The 23,713-nt window shown below is 44.8% G+C and overlaps 1 protein-coding gene across 1 annotated transcript in view; it reads left to right on the forward strand.

Annotated features, from left to right (window-relative positions):
- The window catches only part of Dock5 (dedicator of cytokinesis 5), a 186,785-nt gene that overhangs the window by 51,775 nt on the left and 111,297 nt on the right, over positions 1–23,713 (forward strand). Inside the window, exons 3-4 of the mRNA XM_046447718.2 lie at positions 17,351–17,391; positions 22,265–22,320. Of these exons, the coding sequence (XP_046303674.1) occupies positions 17,351–17,391; positions 22,265–22,320 (97 nt within the window). The remainder of the gene's footprint in view (positions 1–17,350; positions 17,392–22,264; positions 22,321–23,713) is intronic.

Genomic DNA, 23,713 nt, shown 5'->3' on the forward strand with positions numbered 1-23,713 from the left:
TAAGTGGCTGAGATTCTTTCAGAAAATTAGGTCAGGACGAGAGCAGTTGTCCTGCCCCTGTATTTCCTCCAAGTAGGTCAGGCCTGGGCGGTGGTTCTGGTTAACCTCTCAGTGGTCTGCAGGACAGGACTTAGAACGAACTCGCTGTTGGTCTGCAAAGCACAGGTCCCTACTCACCTTTGCTAAATCCAGGGTCCCCTCCACATATCTACTTTTTTTTTTTTTTTGGTAAATTTTAATTTTTTGCCAGTTTTTTTAAGTTTACAGAAACATTGGTTGGAAATACAGAGGGTTCCTATATGCTCTCTGATGCCCAGATGCCGGGGTTCCTCTATTAATAGCAGCTTGTATTGGTGTGGCACATGTCACAATCCATGAGCTGTTTACAACAATCTATTCTTTTTTTTTTTTTTTTTTTTAGTTGTAGATGGACACATTTATTTTTATGTGGTGCTGAGGATCAAATCCAGTGCCTCACACTTGCTAGGCAAGCGCTCTACCTCTGAGCCACAGCTGCAGGCCCACGTATCCACATGTCTAATCCCAACCCCTGGAGCAACCAAAGGGTATCCTGTTCACTGCAGCTGAGGTTCAAAGCAAAGAAAACCCTTTAGGGACCAGTTATTCCCGGTGAAGGCTGGGGTAGGAAGGACGCAGGAAGCTGGGCGGAATCTTCTCAGAGCGAACCTTGTTACGACAGCCGGCCCCGTAAATGCTCTTTGGGAAGAATGGCAGAGGTGCCATCTAGAATCCCACTCAGGTACTTAGCAAGGACAGAGTGCTGCAGGAGGTCAGGAGGAAGGGTTCAGCCATCACAGAGCTTAGTCACCACCTGGTTGCACAGAGACGCTGCTGCCGCTGCTGGCTGTTTCAGATGGTGACTGAGGGTTGGTCCTTTCCCTTCCACACAACTCAGCGCAATCGCGTATCTCCCAGGGGCAGGGAGAGGACGGAGAGGGCTGCGTGGACTCTTCCCATCTCATTCTCTCACTTCTGCCTTATCCTTCCACTCCAGACCTGGCCAAGCATCAGTCTTAGTCACCAAGACGCTTGTGACGCTTGTGACAATTGACTTAGCTTTTCAGGACTCCCTCGCTTACAGAAACCATGGCCCCGTCCAGCCCCACTAGGCCGTATCTCTTTCTCAGGGGGTCAGATTAGTAGACCACGTCGTCTCTATGAACACACGTTTCCATCTGCAGTGAGGGGCACGGGTTAAATTCCGTGACTCTTCCTCGTGGGCTGGGGACAGTGCACGCTTAAGGATCTCTGGGTGCAAAGCTCTACCTCTTACATTTAGGTTCCAATTTCTTTAGGCTTTTTTTTAAAGTTGTGTGTGCTAACCCTCCCCCTGTTTCTCTGATAAGACTGTGTTCACTCTTCCACTGTGATTGTGGTTTGTGCTTCTACAGAGTGATGTCAGCTCTTTGCTTAGTGTATTCTGAAACCTGTTTTTAGGTGTCTACCCCAAAATTGAGAACATGAGCCCGCATCATGACTTTTAAAAAAATCCTTTTTTTTTTTTTTAAGTTATAGGTGGACACAATACCTTTATTTTATTTTTATGTAGTGCTGAGGATCGAACCAAACCCAGGGCCCCCACACATGCTAGGCAAATGCTCTACCACTGAGCTACACCCCCAGCCCCTCACAATTTTTTTTTTCTTGTACCAGGGATTGAACTCGGGGGCACTCAACCACTGAGCCACATCCCCAGCCCTGTTTCATATTTTATTTAGAGACAAGGTCTCGCTGAGTTACTTAGTGCCTCGCCGTTGTTGAGGCTGGCTTTGAACTCGCGAGCCTCCTGCCTCAGCCTCCTGAGTTGCTGAGATTACAGGCGTGTGCCACGGTGCCCGGCTCCCTCATGATTTTTTTATTATATTAAACAATCCCAACTTTTAATTTCTGCTTATTAAACCTTTGCTCATCGTCTTCATCTCTACTGTGCCTTATGTCTCACTCTGTTTTGTTAGAAACATTCAGCTAACTCATCAGCAGGCCCAGGTCTCTAATTTTTGTTCCCTTGGCTTCACAAGGTCCAGAGGAAACACTCAGCAACACTCCAAGCCCTCAGAGATCTTTTCTTAAGTCCCCAAGAGGGAAGCAGCCACCAGGATTGGGCTGGATGGTCTTTTTGGGTTTTAGTCTTTCACAGATCTTGATCTGGAAACCTCCACTGCTGTGTTAGCTTGTGTGTGTGTGTGTGTGTGTACATGCACATGGCATGTCTTGTTGTGTCAAACTCTCCAAATTGTCCTATGGAGTGTGTCAGGGACGAATGGAGCGTTAATGTTGTTAAGAAATAAAGCTGATGATGTCTTTAAAATACAGTCTTTAGATTCTTTTTCCATTTTTATGTGACCATTGAAATTTTTTTTAGGATAGTTAGTTGAAGCACTTTGTCCCCTGTGGGTGTGTACTAATTTTAAGTGTGCACACCTGCTTCCCAAGTAGTCTCACAAGTGACCAACACACATTCCTAAAGGCAGCCCTTCTGTGGACCAGACTAAGGTGGTCACTGAAACTTAATTAAATATGTAGGTTCAGTATTCTTTATCCAAAATGCTGGAGACTAGAAGTGTTTCAGACGTTTTTGGATTTTGGGATACTTGCATATACATGAGGTCTCTCAGGGATGGGACTCAAGTCTAAATGCAAATTTTTTTTTTTTTGGATATGCCTTATGTACATACCTGAACATAACTTTATGTAATATCTTAAATAATTCTGTAATAGCATGTGATTTTCCACTGTGGCATCACATCACTCTTTTTCAAAAAAATTTTACTTGTTTTATTTAGTTATACATGTCAGTAGAATGCACTTATGTACTTTGATATACATAGATGGGATATAGTTTCTCATTTTTCTGATTGCATATGTTGCAGAAGCATATTGTCACGCAATCACATAGATACATACAGTAATAATGTCTGTTTCCTTCTACTATCCTTCCTATCCCCACATCGCCCCCCTCCCCTCCCATCACTTCCCTTTACCTAATCTAAGGTAACGCTATTCTTCCCTATTGCCCTCCACCTTATTGTGAATGATTAGAGAAAACATTCGGCCTTTGGTTTTGTTGGATTGGTTTATTTCACTTAGCATGATGTTCTCCAACTCCAACCATTTACTGGCAAATGCCATAATTTCACTCTTCTTTAAAGCTGAGTAATGTTCCATTGAGTATATATACCACATTTTCTTTATCCATTCATCTATTGAGGGACACCTAGGTTGGTTCCATAGTTTAGCTATTGTGAATTGAGCTCCTATAAACATTGATGTGGCTGCATCACTGTAGTATGCTGATTTTAAGTCCTTTGGCTATAAACCAAGGAGTGGGATAGCTGGGTCAAATGGTGGTTCCATTCCCAGTTTTCTGAGGAATCTCCATACTGCTTTCCATAGTGGTTGCACTAATTTGCAGTCCCACAAGCAATGTATGAGTGTACCTTTTCCCCCACATCCTTGCCAACATTTATTGTTGCCTGTATCCTTTTTTTTAAAAATTTTTAAAAATTTGTTATTAGATCTTTATTTTATTTGTTTATATGCGGTGCTGAGAATCGAACCCAGTGCCTCACACATGCTGGGCAAGTGTTGCTATTGCTGAGTCAAAGCCCCAGCCCTGTTGCCTGTATTCTTGATGATTGCCATTCTGACAGGAGTGAGGTGCAGTCTTAGAGTAGTTTTGATTTGCATTTCTCTAATTGCTAGAGATTTTGCACAGTTTTTCATATACTTGTTGATCAATTATATTTCCTCTACTGTGAAGTATCTGTTCAGTTCTTTAGCCCTTCTTGATTGGGTTATTTGGTTTTTTTGGTGTTAAGTTTTTTGAGTTCTTTATATGTACTAGAGAGTAATGCTTTATTGGATTAATGCTTTATTCACTTTTAGGAATTTTAATAGGAATTGCATTAAATCTATATAATGCTTTTGGTAGTATGGCCATTTTGACATACTACTACATAATTTATTAATTCTATCTATCCAGGAGCATGGGAGATCTTTTCACTTCTGAGGTTTTCTTCAATTTCTTTCTTTAGTATTCTGTAGTTTTTATTGCAGAGGTCTTTCACCTGTTTTGTTTGTTAGATTGAGTCCCAGGTTATTTTTTTTTTCAAGCTATTGTGAATGGAGTAGTTTTCCTAATTTCTTTCAGTGGATTCATCACTGATGTATAGGAATGCATTTGATATATGGTTGTTGATTTTATATCCTGCTACTTTGCTGAATTCATTTATTAGTTCTAGAAGTTTTCTGGTGGAATTTTTTTCGATCTTCTAGGTATAGAATCATGTCATCAGCAAATAGTGATAGTTTGAGTTCTTCTTTACCTGTTTGTATCCCTTTAATTTCTTTCTTTTGTCTAATTGCTCTGGCTAGATTTTCAAGGATAATGTTGAATGGACATGGTGAAAGAGGACATCCTTGTCTTGTTCCAGTTTTTAGAGGGAATGCTTTCAATTTTTCTCCATTTAGAATGATGCTGGCCTTGGGTTTCGCATAGATAGTTTTTACATGTTGTGGTATGTTCCTACTATCCCTAGTTTTTCTAGTGTTTTGAACGTGAAGGTGTGCTGTAGTTTGTCAAATGCTTTTTCTGCATCTGTTGAGATGATCTCATGATTCTTGTTTTTAAGTCTATTAATATGATGAATCGTGTTTATTGATGTCCGTATATTGAACCAACCCTGCATTCCTGGGATAAACCCCTTTGATTGTGGTGCACTATCTTTTGAATATGTTCTGGTAAGCTTTGCCAGAATTTTATTGAGATTTTTTGCATCTATGTTCCTCAGGGATATTGGTCTAAAGTTTTGTGTTTTTTTTTCCTTGATGTGCCTTTGTCTGATTTTGGTATCAGGGTGATATTAGCCTCATAGAATGAGTTTGGAAGGGTGCCTACCTTTTCTATTTCATGGAATACTTTGAGGAGTATTGGTGTTAATTCTTCTTTGAAAGTCTGTAGAACTTGGCTGAGAATCCATCTGGTCCTGGGCTTTTCTTGGTTGGTAGGCTTCTGATGACATTTTCTATTTTATTACTTGAAATTGATCTGTTTAAAGCATGTATGAGCTCCTCATTCAGTTTGGGTAGGTCATATGTCTCTAGAAATTTGTTGATATCTTTGATATTTTCTTAGAGTATAAATTTTCAACACAGTTTCTAGTTATCTTCGGTATTTCAGACGTGTTTGTTGTGATATTTCCTTCTTCATCTTGCATTTTAGTAATTTGAGTTTTCTCTCTTTTTCCATTCGTTAGCATGGCCAGGGGTTTATGTATTTTATTTATTTTTTTCATAGAGCCTACTTTTTTTTTGTCGATTTTTTTCAATTGTTTGTTTTGTTTTGATTTCATCTCTGATTTTAATTATTTCCTGTCTTCTGCTTTTGGTGTTGACTGGTTCTCGTTTTTTTCTAGGGCTTTGAGATGTAGTGTTAGGTCATTTATTTGTTGACTTTTTATTATTTTAATGAATGTACTCAATACAATAAACTTTCCTCTTAGTACTGCCTTCATAGTGAGACAGAGATTTTGATGTGTTGTATCAGTGTTCTCATTTACCTCTAAGAATTTTTAAATTTTATCCTTGATTTCTTCTACTCCATTCATGATTCAATTGTGTATTTTTTAGTCTCCATTTGTAACAGTAGCTTCTGTTTTTTATTTTATCATTGATTTCTAATTTCATTCCGTTGTGGTCTGATAGAATGCAGGGAATTATCTCTGTTTTTTTTTTTTTTTGTATTGAGTAAGACTTGTTTTGTGGCATTAGATGCATCACTCTTAAAGTTCTGGATTTAGGAGCATTTTGAACTTGGGATTTGGGGGATTAAGAGTATGCAAACTGTACCAAACAGAAGTCAGACACAGTGTGTTTGCAGGAAGTGCTGGCCCAGCTGACACTCAGGCAGATCCTGGTTAACTGTCAATCTTGCACCTTCAATACAGTTATTCAGGTGCTGGAGATCCTGCCATCTAGAAGCTAATTTTCTTACTGATTACCATCGTCAAATATTTTCTGTGTCAGGCATAGAATGCTTTCATTCAAAGAAGGGCATCTTTAATATAAAAGTGGACTCCTGTCAAGCTGTGAATGGGGAGATTGAGAACATAAGCCCATATCATGATTTTTCCAAGATCAGAGACCACCAAGTAGCATGTCGGCTTTGCAGAGAGATCATTGTATTGGATCCAATTTCTCAATAGTGTTTATTTTATGAGATTACTTTTTAAAAAGAATGCTTGCCTCGCCAGATGCCCAGGGGTGGGTTCTTGTGTCTGCGAAGTACTTAGAATTCTTGGCTGGGGTCTGGAATTTCTTTATGACTTCAGGCAGCTCAGGACTGAGTGCTCTGCAAACATTAAAACACGTGGAAATGCTGAGTAATGACTTGTGTTCAGCGTCTCCTTTCCTGGTCCATCCTTCCTTCAAAGCAAATACACGAAATGGAAGTGCCTGCTGTACAGCCAGCCTGAATGGACGGCTCAGGCTGGCACCAGATCTTGGCCCTGGAGGCTTCCTGTGTGAGTGAAGCTGGGGCTCTCCCCCTGCGCTGCCGCCCCACCCCGCCTTTAAGATCTGCATACCAGACCTGTGTGTGCTTTTCCGGCCTGGACAGGAGTTCCACCCGACATAAGAAATAGCTTTCTGCCCACAACCACAACAGAATACTACTGGGAGCTCTCCCCAGGCTATTTCCTGCCTTGTGGCTGAATGAGTGATTCCCCCAGGGTGGCAGCTCTTCAGTTACTTACCTGCCATAGGTCCTGACATACAGCAGGTGCTCAGCAAATCTCTGTAGTATTTGAGTGAAGAGGAACCAGGAGCCCACAGCCATCCAGGAGGAGTAAGGTGCTAAGAGCCATAGCTGAGTAGGAATGACACCTGGCATTTTGGGTTGAAAGGTGACGCCAGCAAGCCATTGAGATGATAATGATTATGTTAAGATGTGCATTCAGTTGGATATTAGACCCCTGCTGTCCGCCTAGGCCTGCTACTTTGGAGTTCTCATTGGTTGGGGAAGTGTGGTAGGAGGGATTTCCGGAGGAGGGATTTCCGCTTGGTGTGGTGTGGCCAGGGAGAAGGGGTGTTCGAGGAAGTTTTGGAAATAAAGTTTGTTCCTGCTTGAGTGGCTCGTGATTTCGTGCCCAGCCAGACTGCGGCAGTAAGGGGCTGGGGTCACCCCCACAAAACCCTGGATGTTCCCTTCCATGAAGGAAATACAGGAGGCACTGTGAAGGCCTTGGTCATTGATAACGTTTTGTTTTTTAATTATTATTTTTATTTCATTTATTTTATTTTCCAAGAAAAGGCTTGATAATCGTCTTTGCGAGGTGCTATAATAGGAACCCTGCACTGGGTCACACGGTACCATAAGGTGTCTCACTTAAGGAGAGGGATTGTCACGTTCTCTTGTCCTGTGACACACAGCCTGGTAGCTTGGAAATTCCCCCGTCTTTTGGTTCTTCCTTTTTGCTCCTTATTTCCCCCTAGGTCAACCATGCTCAAGGGTCATCATCCAGGTGAAAGAATAACCAAGAAACAAACAGATAAGAAACAAAATTGATTTAAAAAATCAGTTCTTAATAGCACATGTAAAAGTCTCCTGGGGGCCGAGCTGCGATAGGGCCCTCCACGTCTCTGTGACTTTCATTTGCTTCTGTTGTTCCACAAGTGAAGATGATTGAAAGTTCGTGCTAATTCCATACCATCTCCACCAGCCAGTCACAGAAACAACCGCCTTTCCAAACATGAATGGCCCAGCAGCTTAGATTTTATGACAGGTGCTGCCTTCAGATATCTTGGCCTCAGCCCTGAAAACAGGTCAGGCCGTGTGGCATTGCGTTGAGTGGGCCTGGTCACTCCCCACATCTTTATTTGACCTTTACTTAAGTACAGCTTGAAAAGCCACCACTGCTGGGGACACGTATTCCCGAGATGTGTTTTTCAGAAGATGTGTGTGGCAGTAGGAGTGTGTTTCTGAGAAACATTAATTAAAAACTAGGGCCGGTGAGCTGTCTCTTCTCAGATTTAATCAGTAAAAAAAGGAGAACATTTTCTTCTAAATTTCTCCCCGTGAGATAAATTTGAATATGCTTCTAAAGTCCATCTTGAAAATGTGCAGTATTCAGGTCCAGGCCTGTGTGGAGTCTCCCGGTGCAGAATGGAGATCTCTTTCCTGAGTGGGACCTTCTTTCAGTTATTCCATCTTGAAGTGGGTACTTGGAGTTAACCCGTCTGAGCAGCTGCCCATGAACCTAAGGAAGCAAGCTCAGCCTGAAGGGAGAAGAAAAAAAAGAAAAAAGAAATGCTTTTGAAAAAATGTCCCTGTGCACTGTCAGTGTCCCTCTAATGTTGGTCTTCTGGGATCCTGGTTGAATCCTGGGAAGGGAGGAAGAGTAAAATGTGCCCACCCACGGCTATCTTTATACCTCCGATTGCTGGGCCATGGACGTTATTTGGTGTGTGACTTTATTATACAGAATGCCTTAGGTGTCCTTGTTGTAAAACATGGCACATCCCATCAGACCATCGTGGGACTGATAAGTCTCAGTTAAGGATTCATCTTAGGACACACTGACAAAGGTTCGAGGTAGAGAACAAATGGGCATATATTGTCCTTGTGCTTCAATGACGGGAGAAGTTTAAATGTATACTTCCATTTTTATAGTAATGTAAGAGTAACTTAATACCTTTTTAAAAGAATATAATGATAAATAAATTCCAAGAATTAACTAAATAGAAGATGTTCCCGCTCGTGGATAGGGACATGATAATGTTGTCAGTTCTTTCCAACTTGACTTTGGACCTGACATGCAGCTTTTCAGGGTGGGTAAGGCTCTCTTGGATAGCTGTTTGCCAGCACACAAATGTGTCTGAATTGGGGTGAGCTCCTTCTGAACTTACCTTCCCCCAGGGCCCTTCTGCACAAGCTTGTGGCTCTGGCCCGGTGGTCTTGTCACTGCCCCTGAACACAATCAGAGATTGGGGCTGACACTCTCTAACTCCTTGAGGACCCTCAGGGCCTGGCAAGTTCCTATAAAACTGGACCTCTTTAACTACAGCTTGCTTGCAGAACTGGTTTCTCACTCGCTCAGGTGTCCCGCACTCTCGTGCCAGGGACAAAGCCAATAGAAAAACTATTTTCTGCAAACTGGCTGTCACTGCTGATAAAGCATGCTGTGTGCTGTCACTGCAGCTTTCTTGAGCTGGTTGGGTGAGTTAGAGAAGTGCATCACGGAAGAGGGACGTGAGACTATTGGCTAAAAAGGGCCAACACTGGCTGGATTCCTTTGCTCTAAAAGGAAAGGTAGAAAGCCTCCTCCAGGAAATTCTAAGGGTGTTGGCACTGACCAGCCCTCCCTCTCCCAGGATGCATTTCTCACTGAGCTTCAGGGTGCGGCTGCGAAGGCACAAGCGGTCCTTCCCTGGTTTTGCTGTGGGTGTTTGGATGGCCACCTGTCTGTCCTGCTCACTGGGACGAGTCCCTGCTCCGCCCCAGCCCCCACCTGGACCAGACTCCTCCGCTTGTCTGAGGATGTCCTCTCTGGTTGAAAATAGAAATCTCTGGCTTTTATTCCCGTGTATTGTAGGCAACCAGAAGAAACCTTCTTGGCAGTTTTAGCATTTTTTGTAAGGTACCAAAAAAAAAAAAAGTTTTTGTGGAAGCAAATTTAAGCGATCGAAGCGGTCGTTACTTAAAGTTGACAGGGAAGATTCTTTCCTGACATTATGGCCCCCCGGCAGGATCTCTGGCCCATCCACCTCTCTACCCACAGGCCATGGGATCCAAGGGAAAAGAAGGGCCCCTCCGACCTGCACCTAGAGTTGTGTCTAGGTGCAGATCTTGTCGCACAGTCCTCGTGAGAGTCTGCTCTGTGCTTGCCACTGGATCAAGGGGACCTTTGCTTCCTCATTAATATAGTTAACAAACATTTATTGAGTACCTGCTCTGTGCCAGGCTCTGCAAAGCACAGGTCTTATATTCAAGTTTTAAAAATCCGAAAGGGGGAACCACATCTCTTTCCATTCCACTCAGGGGGTGTGCTTGTGCATGCGCATTTCATGCTCCTAGGGGCTGGTAGCCAGGTGCACCTCACTCCGGGGGCAGTGCCTTGAGAGTTCACTGTCCCTCCAGCCTGGCTGGGGAGGCAGCTTTGTGTAAGAGAAAGAGCCTGAGCTGGCAGGAAAGACCTGTGTATATTCCCAGCTCCAATGAGTCCCCAGCTGATTTGGGGAGAGGTATTTCCCACGTTTCCTTTCTTGAAGTAAGGGTGTTTGATTTCACCAAGTTCAAGGTTCTAACATCAGTTCTATCTGTGTTATCTCAAAGGCACAAAGTTGAGCTACGATAATTAGCCTGGGAGACCGATGCCCTTCACGAAAAGGTACAAAAGAATACGATCCTCTTTTGCCATCTTGGCATCCTTTGGCTTACTCTGAAAAGCCCAGTGAAGTGGTCCGCAGGTCGGCCGTGTGGGCGGTGCCAAGCCCCAGGCTCTGGAAGGGCTGGTCCACTGCCCACTGTAAGGAGGGATTACAACTGATCTGTCCTGCGAGGGTGTGCACCCAGCTGTCCCTCCTCCTGGCTTCTCCTGAGGGACAGGGGCTTCTGTTCCAGGCAGAGCTCACTGGGGACAGGAGGCAGCCTCTGACCATGGAAACCTGATGGGTTTACCTGGCCCTGGGGATGAAACCTTTGACTTTGGCCTGATTATTTGTCTTTTATCCAGCAAGCTACTAAACCCCGGCAAGCTCAAAGGAAAACAACAGGATTTAGCACCTGCTCCTCCTCGGGAACCCTTCCCCCACAGGCACAATGGGGGTCCTGGAAACAGCAGCTCCCTCTGTTTCGGGGCCTTTAATTCTTGGCAGGGTAAACGTAAGTAATTTGTTGATCTTTTATATGTTTATGTAGGGAAAACCAAATTTATCTCCTGGCGGAAAAATTAGGAGGGATCTTATAGAATAGTCCATTATTGACACATCGGAATGATGCTTTCATTGTTGACAACGTCTTCGGCACCCCCTGGGTCATGGCTTTGGACTCTGGCGCATGTTCATAACCCTCTCCTTTGTGTGCCAGTATCTCCGGGCAACTCCATTAAAGGGCCTTTTGTATTCTGTTGGTTGTGTATGGCTCTCTTTCCTTCCTCCTTGAAGACAATGTCTGGCGCACTGGTGTTCAGTGAGTGACCGGTCATGTACTCATGCAGATCACCGGCTCTGGTGTCCCTCCTTGGAGAGGATTTTCTGGCCCACTTTCTAGAGTAGCTCTGTCCTTTATGTGGTACTCTTGTGTCCCTTCTTAGTAGCCCTGGATGAATTGTCTCCCCCCCCCCCGCCCCGCCCGCCCCTTGGCTTACGGTTTATTTCTTTTCATTTCAAAGTAAGCTTTAGGACTTGGAGACTTTGTGTGTCTTGCTCTCCTGGCATCAGTGATTATTTGTGGACTGAGTGAATCGCGGCTCTGTGGTTGGACTTCTGGAAGGAGCAGTTGGACCACAGCATGAGCAATGGAGATGAATCACGTCTTGGGGGAAAGACAAGACAAAGCAACGGAGTCGTTCTTTGATTTCTTTTTTTCTTTGAGATGATCACTTTATAATGTTTACTTGGCAGGTTAAATGTTCACACTTTTTAAAAAAAATTGCAGTAAATTGATATGCAATGAAATGCATTCACCTCTGGTGAGCCATTTAGTGAGTTTCATCCAATGCAGCCAGTGGACCTGGCGCCTGTCACGATGCAGAACGTTTCCCTCACTCCAGAAAATCTCCCAGTGCTTGGTGCTTTCCTCCCTGCAGTTCCCATCTCGGTGAACCACCACGGTTCTGACTTCCATCATCATGATTAGTTCACCTGCAAGCCACCTTCATGTCCGAGGGACTACACCTGCCTCTTGTGTTTGGGTTCCTCTCCTCTCCAGGCTGGATTCAGGCTCCTCCATGACATCAGTGGGTAGTTCCTCTGCATTGCCAGGTTCAGCCCTTGGAGAAATTGGTTTCTTTACCCAAAGTCCCACTGATGTGCATCTCAGTGGGGGCCAGTTTGGGGCTATTGACAGTAAAGCATTGATACACGTTGCTGCAAAACACTGGTTTTGACGTATGTTTTCCTTTATTACAGGAGTGGACATTGCTAGGTCAGGGTGTGTGGGTGTTCATAGGAAACTACGTCAGACAGGACCATTTGCTCCACATCCTACCAGGTCTTGGTACCCAGTGTGTGTATGGTACTGTCTCGTTGCGTCTTTTTTTAGTCATAATTTATAATGAGCAGAAGCCCTGGGTTTGATCCCAGCACTGTAAAAAGACAGAAAGTTTTTTTTTTTTTTTCTTCTGTTTTCAAATTCTCAAACCCCTTTGTCTTCAGCCGCACCCGGTCCTCAGCCCTTGGCAAGTACTGATCTGTTTTCTGTCCTTGTGATTTTTGCCTTTGCCTGGCTTACCAGCACTTATCAGCTACATTTTTCTTAATTTTTTAGTTTTATCTGTCATAAAGAAAAACAATCTGAAAAGCCGGATCGTTTCTACAAGGTGTGTCACGAGAAGCAGCCGTCCTTTCCTGCTTCTCATTTCTGAGGAGTGCCAGCTCTCTCCACTCTTTCATCCACACACCTCTTCATCTCTGAGTATCTGTGCGTTTAGGACTTGGTATTTCCCTTGTCAGTTTCGTGTGTTGACTTCTTACTGTGAAAGGATCTAACTCTCCTTCATGCCACCAACCTTCTTGTCCCTAATGTCAGTAACTCAGTGGAGATGCAGTGGCTTTTTTCAGAGCTCTTGTTTGGGTTATTATCATGCCCGTGCACCAGCAGCAGAGCTGCACCCTGATCACATTTCTTTCCTTGAATACTGTGTGTTTCTAGAGCTGATTCTTTTTTTCTTTTCACACACTCCTGTTGATGTGCATTTCAGTGGCCTCACCTGTGTTTCCTACTCAAGGTTTCTGACCGAAGCTTTTACCTTCTTTTAATATGTCCTGCTGTGAAATAGTAATTGTCGTTACTCAACTATGTTGTAATTACCACTGAGGGTCTGCCCTGCCCCTCGTGGTGGGTGCCTAGGTTGCACCGTGCCACCTCACAGCTGCAGACCTCAGTTGTTCAGGAGGGACACCTCTGCCCTCCCCTCCTCCCACCCTCCAAGGTCTTCTGTAGTTGGTCTCCCTGTGCCAGAGATGTCCTGTCCGCCCATTAGTTTCAGCAAGAGCTGAGTGCCCGCCATTCAGGGCTCCTCACAGCAAAACCACGAGCAGCTCCTGTGGACTCCAGATTTATCCTGCATCTCTCCATCTCTGCCCATTTCCACTGCCCCCTCCCACTGGTCCTCCCTGTGCCCATCTTACCCATCTGGCCTCCCTCCTCACCTAGCAGCTCTAGAAGCACAAAGCACGGTGACCTTTAAACCCTCCAGTGTTTCCTGTTGTCCCTGGAGTCAAACCCAGGTCCTGCCTGGGGTGCATGGAATCCCCTGGAATCCTGGCTGCGTCTAGGATCCTAGCACCCCAGGGCACCTTTTAAGAAGCCCTAAGCCTGGGTCCTGGACATGGCCTCTGTATTTTAAGTTTCCCCGGGAGTCCAGTGGGAGCCCAGGGCTGAGGGCCTGCCCCACTGCCCTCTCTGTTCGGCCTCCTGCCTGCCTCCTCTCTCATGGCTATGGCTGCGGAAGCACTTCCGTTTCTTCTTTGAACCCCAAGCTTAGGCTTAACACACCTTTCTCACAGAACTTGTTTCTGTCTGGAAGTTTCTTTCCCTGGATATTTTCATGGCTGGATCCTTTTAGCTTCTGAGTGAACTCTCTTAGATGGCCTTACCTCATGGATGTCCCTTGTCACCAGCCATGTCACCAGCCATCCTCAGCTGTTACTCCCCTTGAGCACTCCTTCCTCTGAGTACCGACGTGATCTCAGATCACCTTGCGTCTGTGTTTGTTTTTACACTGGACTGGAATCCACATGGTAACCTTGCTCTCCTCCACACCACGCTCCTTAGATTAGTGTTTAATAAGTTATCTGTTGAGTGACAGCAGGAGCCTGGTAAGGTATCCCTAGGCAGAAGCCAGAACGTGCAGTGGCCCCAGGGACACTTGGTAGGTGAGGTGAAATGAGAAGATGGTAGAGTCTGGACTGACGGGGATGAGAAGAAACCAGGAAAAGTAGGTACCTTTGATAAGGAACGAGGCATTTTGATATTTTTGAATCAGAGAAGGCAGTTTTATTCTGGAGGGGACAGTTCCAGGAGAACAGAAATGATTTGTGATCCTACTGGAAGAACTGCTCTGAGCATAGACTCACTTGGTGGTCACGATGGTTGGGGTAAACTTCCTTTTGAGATTGTCCTTTCACCTAAACGCAGGTAAGAATCATTCTTCTGAACTCACCTTCCCCTTCATCTTAATAACGTAATAATTTAAGAAAGCTTCTGGGGGCTGGTGGGGAGGGGAGCTCAATGGCAGAGCACTTGCCTAGCCTGTGTGAGACCCTGGGTTCCATCCCCAGCGCTGCATAAAAAGCAAGCATCCGAGGTTCTACCAGTCCGTTAGCGCAGCCTGTTCATTACAGCTGTTGTTGATAGGCACTCTCTGCCTCTTCGCCTCATGACACAGCTCAAAGCCTAATAGCTTACTGTATTTAATTATGATTATCTTACATTCATATTTGGAATTAACTGGAAAATGGGGCTCTTGCTTGTATTTCCGTTCAGGTTTGTCATGTGAAAGCAGCAGACACACTTGTGAGCTATTACCCTGTCCTTTGCAGTTATTAGCAATGGAGTTTGTGGAGCAAGAGTATGATTAAAACCCCAGAGACAGACGTGTTCTGCTACTGCCGATGCCAAGGAAAATGAGTGTTTGCTTTTGAAATCCAGCATGATTATTTTGTGCACCATAATTCTGGAGAAAAAGCAAGGACGTTAAAGTTTTTCAAAAATGACAGGTTTAAGAAACATAATTCTGTGATGATTGGCTGTGCAGAATACTGTTTTCAGAAGTGCAGATAAATTCTTCCTGAAAGTGGATCCAAGTCTAAATTGTGACATCTTAGCTTTATAGGGCCTCTTAGAAGCTGAGAACTGCTTGAACAAGACTAAACTGTAGTTTCTCAGCATGGGCCCTGGCTCTGCCTTGACCCAGGGTGAAATTGAAGCCAGTCACTTGTCCAAAACCATTTTCAAAATGTTCAACATCTCTAGCAATTAGAGAAATGCAAATTAAAAACTGGAGCGATTCCTTCTCATTCCAGTCAGAATGGCAGTTATCAAGAATACAAATAACAATAAATGTTGGTCAGAATGTGGGGAAAACGGTACACTCATACATTGCTGGTAGGACTGCAAATTGGTGCAATCACTCTGGAAAGTAGTATTGATATTCCTCAGACAACTTGGAATGGAACCACCATTTGACTCAGTTATCCCCCTCCTCGGTATATATCCAAAAAAAATTAAAAATCATCACACTGTAGTGATGTGGCCACATCGATGTTTATAGCAGCTCAATTCACAATAGCTAAGCTATGAAACCAACCTAGGTACCCTTCAACAGATGAATGGATAAAGAAAATGTGGTCTATATACATAATGGAATATTACTCAGCCATAAATAAGAATGACATTGTGACATTTTCCAGTAAATGGATGGATCTGGAGATTAACAAGCTAAGTGAAATAAGCCAGTCCCCAAAAGCCAAAGGTTGAGTGTTTTCATTGATATGTGGAAGCTAACCCACAATACAGAGGGAGAGGAGAATAGAAGTTCAGTAGATTAGACAAAGGGGAATGAAGGGACAGGAGGGGGAATAGGATAAGGAAAGACAGTGGAATGAATCTGAAAATTTATCCCTGTGTACATATATGTGTACACCATGTGAATCCCACCATTGTGTACATCCATAAGAATGGGGTCCCAACTAGAATAAGATATAGATCAGAATGAATTCTACTGTCTTGTATAACTAAAAAGAACCAATAAAAAATAAAAACCCATTTTTATGTTTTAGCAGAACCAAGCGAGTGCGTGTGGGTGGGTACAGACCCTGGAGCCCAGGGGGGGCGGGGTGGCCGGGGGAGCGTTCAGCTTGGTCTTTCATTACCCGAGTTCCTGCTCGTTGGCATCCTAAATTGGGGATGGTGTTTCTGCTTCAGATATCTTTTTCTAACCCCGTGCCTTGATGTAGGCCACAATTCTACAGCAGAGCACCCCACTCCTCCCTGCAAAACATAGCAAAGTCCTTTAAATTTTTGACAATTGACAAGTTAAAATATGTAAAAAATATTATTATATCTGTGTAATAATATTCAAAGAAGGTAAATTCAATTTTCTACTTACAACACAGCATAGATTAGGTGATTATTTTCTGGTTGCTTTCATCTAGACACAAACCCCGGAGCCTTCTAGAACCTCCTGGCAGATGCCTGAAGGACTCATCACCCATTGCATCTGCTCCTTGTCTGTGTCTGGTACTTTACACTGTGCACTACTGTGACAGGGTTCCCTTGGGCCGGGTGACCACATCGATGCCTCAGTTGATGCCAAGGGGCTGGGGAACATTATTCCAGTCAATTCCCACACTACGTGTTCAGGGAGGTTTTGATATAAGATATTTGCTTGTGGACAGATTAAAATGTATACCCCTTCTATAAGGTATAGGATGGGAAAATATCTGTAGGTATATCTGTCTTTATTGGAATTTTAAAAAGGAAATTAAAGTCTTTTTCTAAAGCACCAGTAATTTTTTTTTTTTAATTAAGGGAGGGTGTTTTAGCATTACCCAAAATTGCATGAAATGTTTTATTATTTGTTGGAGATATTTTGGGGGTGGTAGGGGTCAAATATCTATAGAGATATAGTTTACTACAACTTAAAATTGACCCAGAATATTGATTCTTAACTTGGGAATGCAGAAGAATGAGAGAGCCGAAGTGAAAATTATTTAAAAAGATGTATTTTAGTAGTATAAGGTGACAAGGTATTTCATTGTGTAGAGAATTTGTATATATATAATGGAAGTAATTTTCAGACAAAAACATGTACTGAATGACCATAGGTACGAGGTATTATGGGTCTGGACTGCTATGTAGATAAGGGGCTTGGGCCTTTGAATTTCCAGTCCTCGAGTTATCAAGAGAATACAGCTCTGAAGCAGATCTGGATTTTTACTGTATGGCAAACGTAACTGTTCCTGTCCTAATACATTGTCCACTCATTATCTCTTGGGTTCTCCTTTTAGCATGTGAGCTTCATGTGCTAACAGAAGAATGATAACTACTGACATCTTTATGTTATCCAGTAAACATAATAAGATTCTGTGTTCTCTTTTACCCCAACAGGTTGGTATCGAGGCTACACCCTCCAGAATAAATCTAAAAAGGTACGGCCTATTGTTGAATTGTTTATGTCTTTTGAACTGTCTGCAATCTTGTGTTCTCTGGTCTCCTTATCTGCTCTCTCTGGACCTAGTTTGCTTGCTTTTTGAGGCTTTTCTTTTGATCTAACAGCAATTTCTCTGACCTCAGTGCTCAGGAATAATAGTGTAAATCTCATGGACTGTGTTTCCCACCATCTGAAGCAAGGAAGAGGCCCTGGCTGGCCTCTGGCTCCCTGCCCCTCAAGCTGAGCAGGCTGGTGATGCAGAACAGTGCCCCAGGGGCATCTCTCAGAGAGGCCAGGACCACTTCTCCCTTCATCCTGCACTTTCAAGGCTCAGTCCCCCAATCGAAGGGCCTCCCTGTGGCCACTTGACTCTTGTCTTCATTGTCAGATGGACAGTTTTCAAGTCTGTCAGATGGACAGTTTTCAAGTCTGAGCCTCACTATCCTCACTATCCCAATAAGACATGATGAAATCAGTACAGTGAACCACCATTTTACAAAAACATGAAGTTGAAAAGCAGGGAAGAAAATGGGGCGCTGTGGTAAGTACTGTCTCGTGAAACTCTTGTCCTAGGTGTGTGTCCTGTTTTTCATGCATTGTTAATGTAGGTATTTGATGTGCAGGACTGGTCCACCATAAAAGTTCATCTCCTACTATTCATCCTGGGCAGAATTTGAAAAATACCCATCTAGACGGTTTCTTTTCCCAGTGTCAGAGCTACTCATTGTCAAGCTAATAAAACTGCTAGTAGTGTTAATACCCCCCTTGGTTTATTTTAGATCCCGTCAGCTCTGTGCCTTTGGTACGGCTTGCTGGGACAACATGCCATCTCAGCACTTTGTTTTGAAAGAGCAAAGTTGGTCGGGCCTTCTTATATCACCATTAGCTCAGGAGCCAGATAGCGAAATAGGGAAGGGGAGAGAGAAAAAGTTCTGAGTTTATCAAGAGGGAAGAAGAAAAGAAACAGGAAAAAGCAAACAGAAAACCTCCACAGTTCTCTTTCCTCAGACACAGCATGCAGTAGTCCCGTGCAGGTGGGCAGATGTTGAGCTCCCAAAGAGCTCAGAGGGGGTGACTCTCCAAAGAGCTCGGGACCCCAGAACACCTTCCTACAAGGTAGAAGCTCTGAAAAACGTTGATTCTTCAGTCACACTTGGTGTTTGCGCGCGCACACACACACACACACAAATGCACACACACAGTTTGCTTTGACAACTTAATAATGTAATCAAACAAAGGTGACATCTACTTTGACAGCTCCCTAGTGTGGAGCCTTCTGTCTCTCTCCAAACCCTGATGCTGAATTTTTCTACCTGCTGTTAGATTCTCATGTCTTCACTTGAAGATGAATTATTTTCATATACTCTCCTGTTGACCCCAGTGTCTCCGACGGAGGCAGGTGCTGGAGTGAATTAAACCGTGAGGTTTAAGGTCTAGGCTAGGACTCAGGTGCGGGGCTTGGAGGCAGGTTACCTGGCCAGCAGCCACTACTGCTTAGTTGGGGTTCAGCCCTGCTGGTGTTTGCACAAAAGGAGTTAATAAAACTTTGATGTTCTGAGTTTATTAGAGGGCAAAAATATGGAGGTCACTTAATTCCCAATCTTTTATTTTGTAAGTTAATTTTTAAAAATATAGAAGAGCTGGGACATAGCTCCGAGGTAGAGCCCTGGGTTCGATCCCCAGCCCTGCAAAACAAATAAGCAAACCAACAAAATTCCCAGATAAATTCACATGAAATGTCAAGAACAAACTGAAGTCTTGATTTTTAGCTGGTGAATACACACATGTTGACCAAGGTCCCAGACCGACAGGTTTTCCTTTTCAGAGTCTGTAAGGCTGCTTCACAGCAGAGAAGTGCTCGGATTCTGAGAGCTTCTGTGATTTCCTAATATACCCAAACCCACCTAGCTGCTGGTGCCCTGAGGTCGTCTTTGATGGACAGATGTCCCCCTAGGATGTAAATAAGTTTCAGATGTGCTTTAAATTTTTTTTTTTTATTCATTCAATAGTTCCTTGTTTAAGCTTAAAAAGTCACATTTCAGAAGAAATAGTTCAGGAAGCACTTCTCTTTGTTCTTGATAATTGAAGAACTTTGTGACATCCCGATGTGATGACCCCAGGTTAAAGCACCTTTCCTGTGGAGAGATCCAAGGAGAACGGACGGCAGGCCAAGTCCCAGCTCCTGAACAGGCTCAGCTTTCCACACCATTTCATTACGAGTCCAACCCATCAGCAGCGCTCTCTAGAGCTGTGCCCGCCTTCCTGTTGGGGAAGAGCTGCCTGAGGGCCTGTGGTCTTAATGGACATCCTCGGGGCCATTTATAATCAGACCTGGTCATTTAGAGTGGTGATGGGAGGAGCCAGTGGTTTTGTGAATTGAAGAAGCCAAGAGCTCTGTAGAAACTGGTTATTGATCCTGCAGGATCGTGGAGGGTGGATAAAGGCAACATCTAAACACCATTAGTTTTTTTTTTTTTTTAATTGAGTTGGCTGCATTAAGCAAGGAAAAGCAGGATTGAGAGACGGGCTATAAATCAGACATATATGACCCAAGTTTGCTCTGGCTTTTTTTTATGTGTCATCAGAAAAGCTCCATAAGCATCAGATTTACCAGAGCAAATTAAGTGGCTATACATGGTCAATGCCACCATGGCACCATGGAGCCTTCAAATGACAGGTTGGTAAGACTGATTTTCTCTCAGTCTGAACATCATGTCCGAACTCGAGCGTAGAACGTCGGCTGGTGATTGGTTTAGGTATCACAAACCGTCTCTGCTTATAAATCGGAACACTTCTGCCTTGGTGCTCTCCCCCTTGGGAAGGACAGAGCGGTCACCAGATTGAATGCATGACGATTTTAACTGGCCTTTTGCCTTCTTATTGAGAGTCCCTGCAAGGAAGATTCCTTTGGACTAGCAGTGTTACTTTTTTGGGGTGCTGCAGAGCAAACCCAGGGCCTCATCCAAGCTAACTTCTACCACTGAGCTATACCCCCAGCCACAGCAATGGCACATCTTGAAATTTCTACTCTGTAGTTACTACTGTTAAGCAGTTTAGCTCTTCCCAAAGCATTCCACCACCCCACACCCCATGCTTTTTAAATGAGTTCTGGACTTTTTGGGTGTGTGTGTGTGTGTGTGTGAAAATGCATGAAATTTCACACCTTTGCTGATTTTCAATGTGCAATGCAGTGACATTTAGGTACATTCATGTTGTCCTGCCTCCATGACCACCATCCACACACAAAGCCTTTTTACCTTCCCAACTGAAGCTCTGTACATGTGAAGCACTAGCTCCTCAGACCCCTCCCTCAGCCCCTGGGACCCAGTTCTACTTTGAGTCTAGCTGCTGCAGGTTTCTCATTTGGGACTCTCTGTGACTGGCTTGATACCACGTCCTCAAGGTGAGATCCAGAGAGCATGTCCGGGTCTCAGCTCAGCAGACAAGAGAAACACCCACAGTCCCTGAGGCATCCTGGGGACAGATGTGGAGCTTTGGAGTTCCATAAATCAGGACCCAAGCTAACTACACACACACACATTGAATGTTTAGGCTTAATTGCTTGGTCATTTTTCCAAAATTGCTCGCAGTTGGTACGTGTAAAGAAAGAGATGAAGTCGCCCAGTCTGTGTGTCCTTGGTCTTATCAGTCATGGGCCTGGAACACCCACATGACCCCAGCTGCCCCTCGCATAAAGCCAGGCCAAGGCCTGTACCTTCGCCTTGGTCCTGTCTGCCTGGCTGGGAGAGGGTGGGCCCTTGGGCGTCTGCCTGGAGCAGATGCAGGATCAACTCCGTCATCACCAACGCTGGGAGCCGCTTAATCCGAGATGTTCTTGCTGTTTCCTGTTTTACTGGCAGAGGATGAAAAGGGAGAAAGGAGAATATTGTACAGACAAATATAGTAGTGACGCTGGACCCAGGAGCAGCCCTGGGTGTACGTGGGACCCGAACCACCGTCCTCCGGGCAGCGCCCCTGAACGGAGTGTCCACGGAGTTCACACCAGCTCTTCTGGGAGCTGAGCCAAGGTGTCCCCCGGCAGGCTCTCCTCTTCCCTGGTCTGGCCTGGCACGGAAGCTGCCCTGTGCCCAGCAGTGCCTTCTCCAGATGGCATCTTCTCTCTTGGCAGAGGGAGCGTATTGCACTGTGAAAGAGGAGCTCTTGGAATTTAAGAAAACCCTCGGGAACGAGGTGCTTCCTGTTGGTAGACCGGATCGATCCTCGGTCCTCTAGTTTCTACTCAGCAGTATTAATGTCTTTCCCCTTGGTCCTCCTGGGCCTTAGTGTCCCCTGTGGGCAGTTTCGCAATACCGACATAGAATTGCCTTTTACGGGTGCAGAAGGCAGGGCGTTGAAGGTTGGGAAGTGCTGGGAATAACCAGGTAACTGGTGTCTGGTTTGGGATGCATTTGGTTTAAGTGAAAGTGCTCAGAGGAATGGCTTCAGGAAGTCACAGTCACTTTAGGAGCCCAGGAGCTGGTCCCACAGAGCTGTCTGACTCACTCACTCTGTGGGATCCTTTAACGAGAACCATCTCGTGCGTGTTGGCTGTGAAGGGGTTTTTTTTTTGAGGCTCTCTGGTAAACTCCTTGCCACCATTGGAGCTCTGAGCTGACAGGGACCAGTTTGCCTCTTGGTTTATGAAACGGGAGTCCTGTGCTCTCTGAGCCCAGATCTTAATTTCTGCCTTTTCAATGTTCCATCCACACGTTTGTTGAGGTAGCCTGTCACTGTGGCTGACATCCTGCAAACCTGAGCAGAAAACTTCCTGTCCTCATGGTGTCCTCAGTCATTCCTGCGACCCTTGGTGCATTAGACCTTGGACTGAGGTTTTTTTATGGTCTTAATCACTACCGTTCTTCTCTCCATAGGGTATTTTTCCTGAAACCTATATCCATCTGAAAGAGGCAACTGTGGAAGACCGAGGGTAAGTTCCAGTTCAGGAAGACATGGTGACAGGGTGCCTTGCACACTCACATTACTCCCATCTCCTTGGCTCCACTTCTCCTCTGAGAGGGACAGGATTAGAACACTTCCCTGATGTAATTCCTTGCTGTGTCTTAATGGTTCCTCCCTTGCATCTTGCTGATGACTGGTAGCTGTCATCAACTGAGGGCCTGGGCCCCTCCTTGTATTTACTACCTGCTCACTGTGTGTGTGTGTGCACGTGCTCATGCATGAACATGTGGGGCTCTTTAGCTGAATCTGAGAAGTTCCCAGTCTGGAATCTTTGCAAGGGAGAGGAGTAAGTGGCAGTCTGTATGGATCAGCTCTGAAGCAGGGACTCATTCCTGAGCCAGGGACACATCCCGAGCCTACTGTGTACCTGGGTTTTTCACTGCACACTGGGGACAGCCGTCCAGCTCTGCAGGGGTTGCTCATGGGCCTGATGTGAGATTCCAGTGACCTGATAGGTGTGAATGTGCTCTGCACATCACATCTGCTGAGGTTCATCTTGTCCCGTTTTTTTGCCTGTCTCTTTTGTACTGAAAAGTACTGCCTTTGTGACACCCAAGAAAATGATATTCAGCCAAACCGGGAAAGAAGCAGGGAGCTCTTGAGTCTCCAGGCCGGAGAGTTAAGGAGACAGTCAGAAGTGGGCCTGGAATCCATGGCTGGCAGGGGAGGAGGGGGCTGGGTCTCAGAATTATGCAGCCTCAAAGCCAGAAAGAACTTTCTCCATCCTAAGCTCAGCACCCTCATCTGAAGGCAACTTCACACAACTCTTTGATGGCGGAATTGGGACCAAAAGCCAGGTGTCTTGCCCTCTTGGAGAAGTCATCTTTCCAGTGGGCCATCCTGGGCAGACTCCAGATGTCATTTGCCACATTGGTGGAAAGGCAGAGTAGGAGGCCCGTTGTACCCAACAGGGCTGCCAGGTAAACTGCAGAAAGCCCTGGTAAATTTACAACTCAGAGGCTCAGCTTATGATGGGGTTAGGTCCCCATAAACCTGTTGCAAGCTGAAAATGTTGTAAGTCAAAAATGCATCTCAGACATCTAACCTGCATGTCTTAGTCTGCCTTCTCCCATTAGCCCGAGTTGGGAAAAATCATCTATCACAAAGCCTGTTTTATAATAAAGTGTTGACCATATGGATATGCATTCAGACCTTCATAAAGCTGTGAAATAGGAAGTTGAACCTCATAAGCCGGGGGCCCTCTGTGATTCCCATAGTAAGTGTGCCCCAGGTGTTTCATGAGTCATATTCATCTTGAAACACTTCCTTCACTCTGTCTGGAGTTTGCTCACATTTGTTTGCTGGCAATTGCTCTTTCTTTAGCTCATGATAGAAATACTGGAGGGGATTTATGTTAGGAA

The sequence above is a fragment of the Marmota monax genome, unplaced genomic scaffold, assembly GCF_021218885.2.
Source record: "Marmota monax isolate L192 unplaced genomic scaffold, Marmota_monax_Labrador192_F-V1.1 WCK01_AAM20220418_F8-fsc00040, whole genome shotgun sequence".
In the NCBI taxonomy this organism is placed as follows: Eukaryota; Metazoa; Chordata; class Mammalia; order Rodentia; family Sciuridae; genus Marmota; species Marmota monax.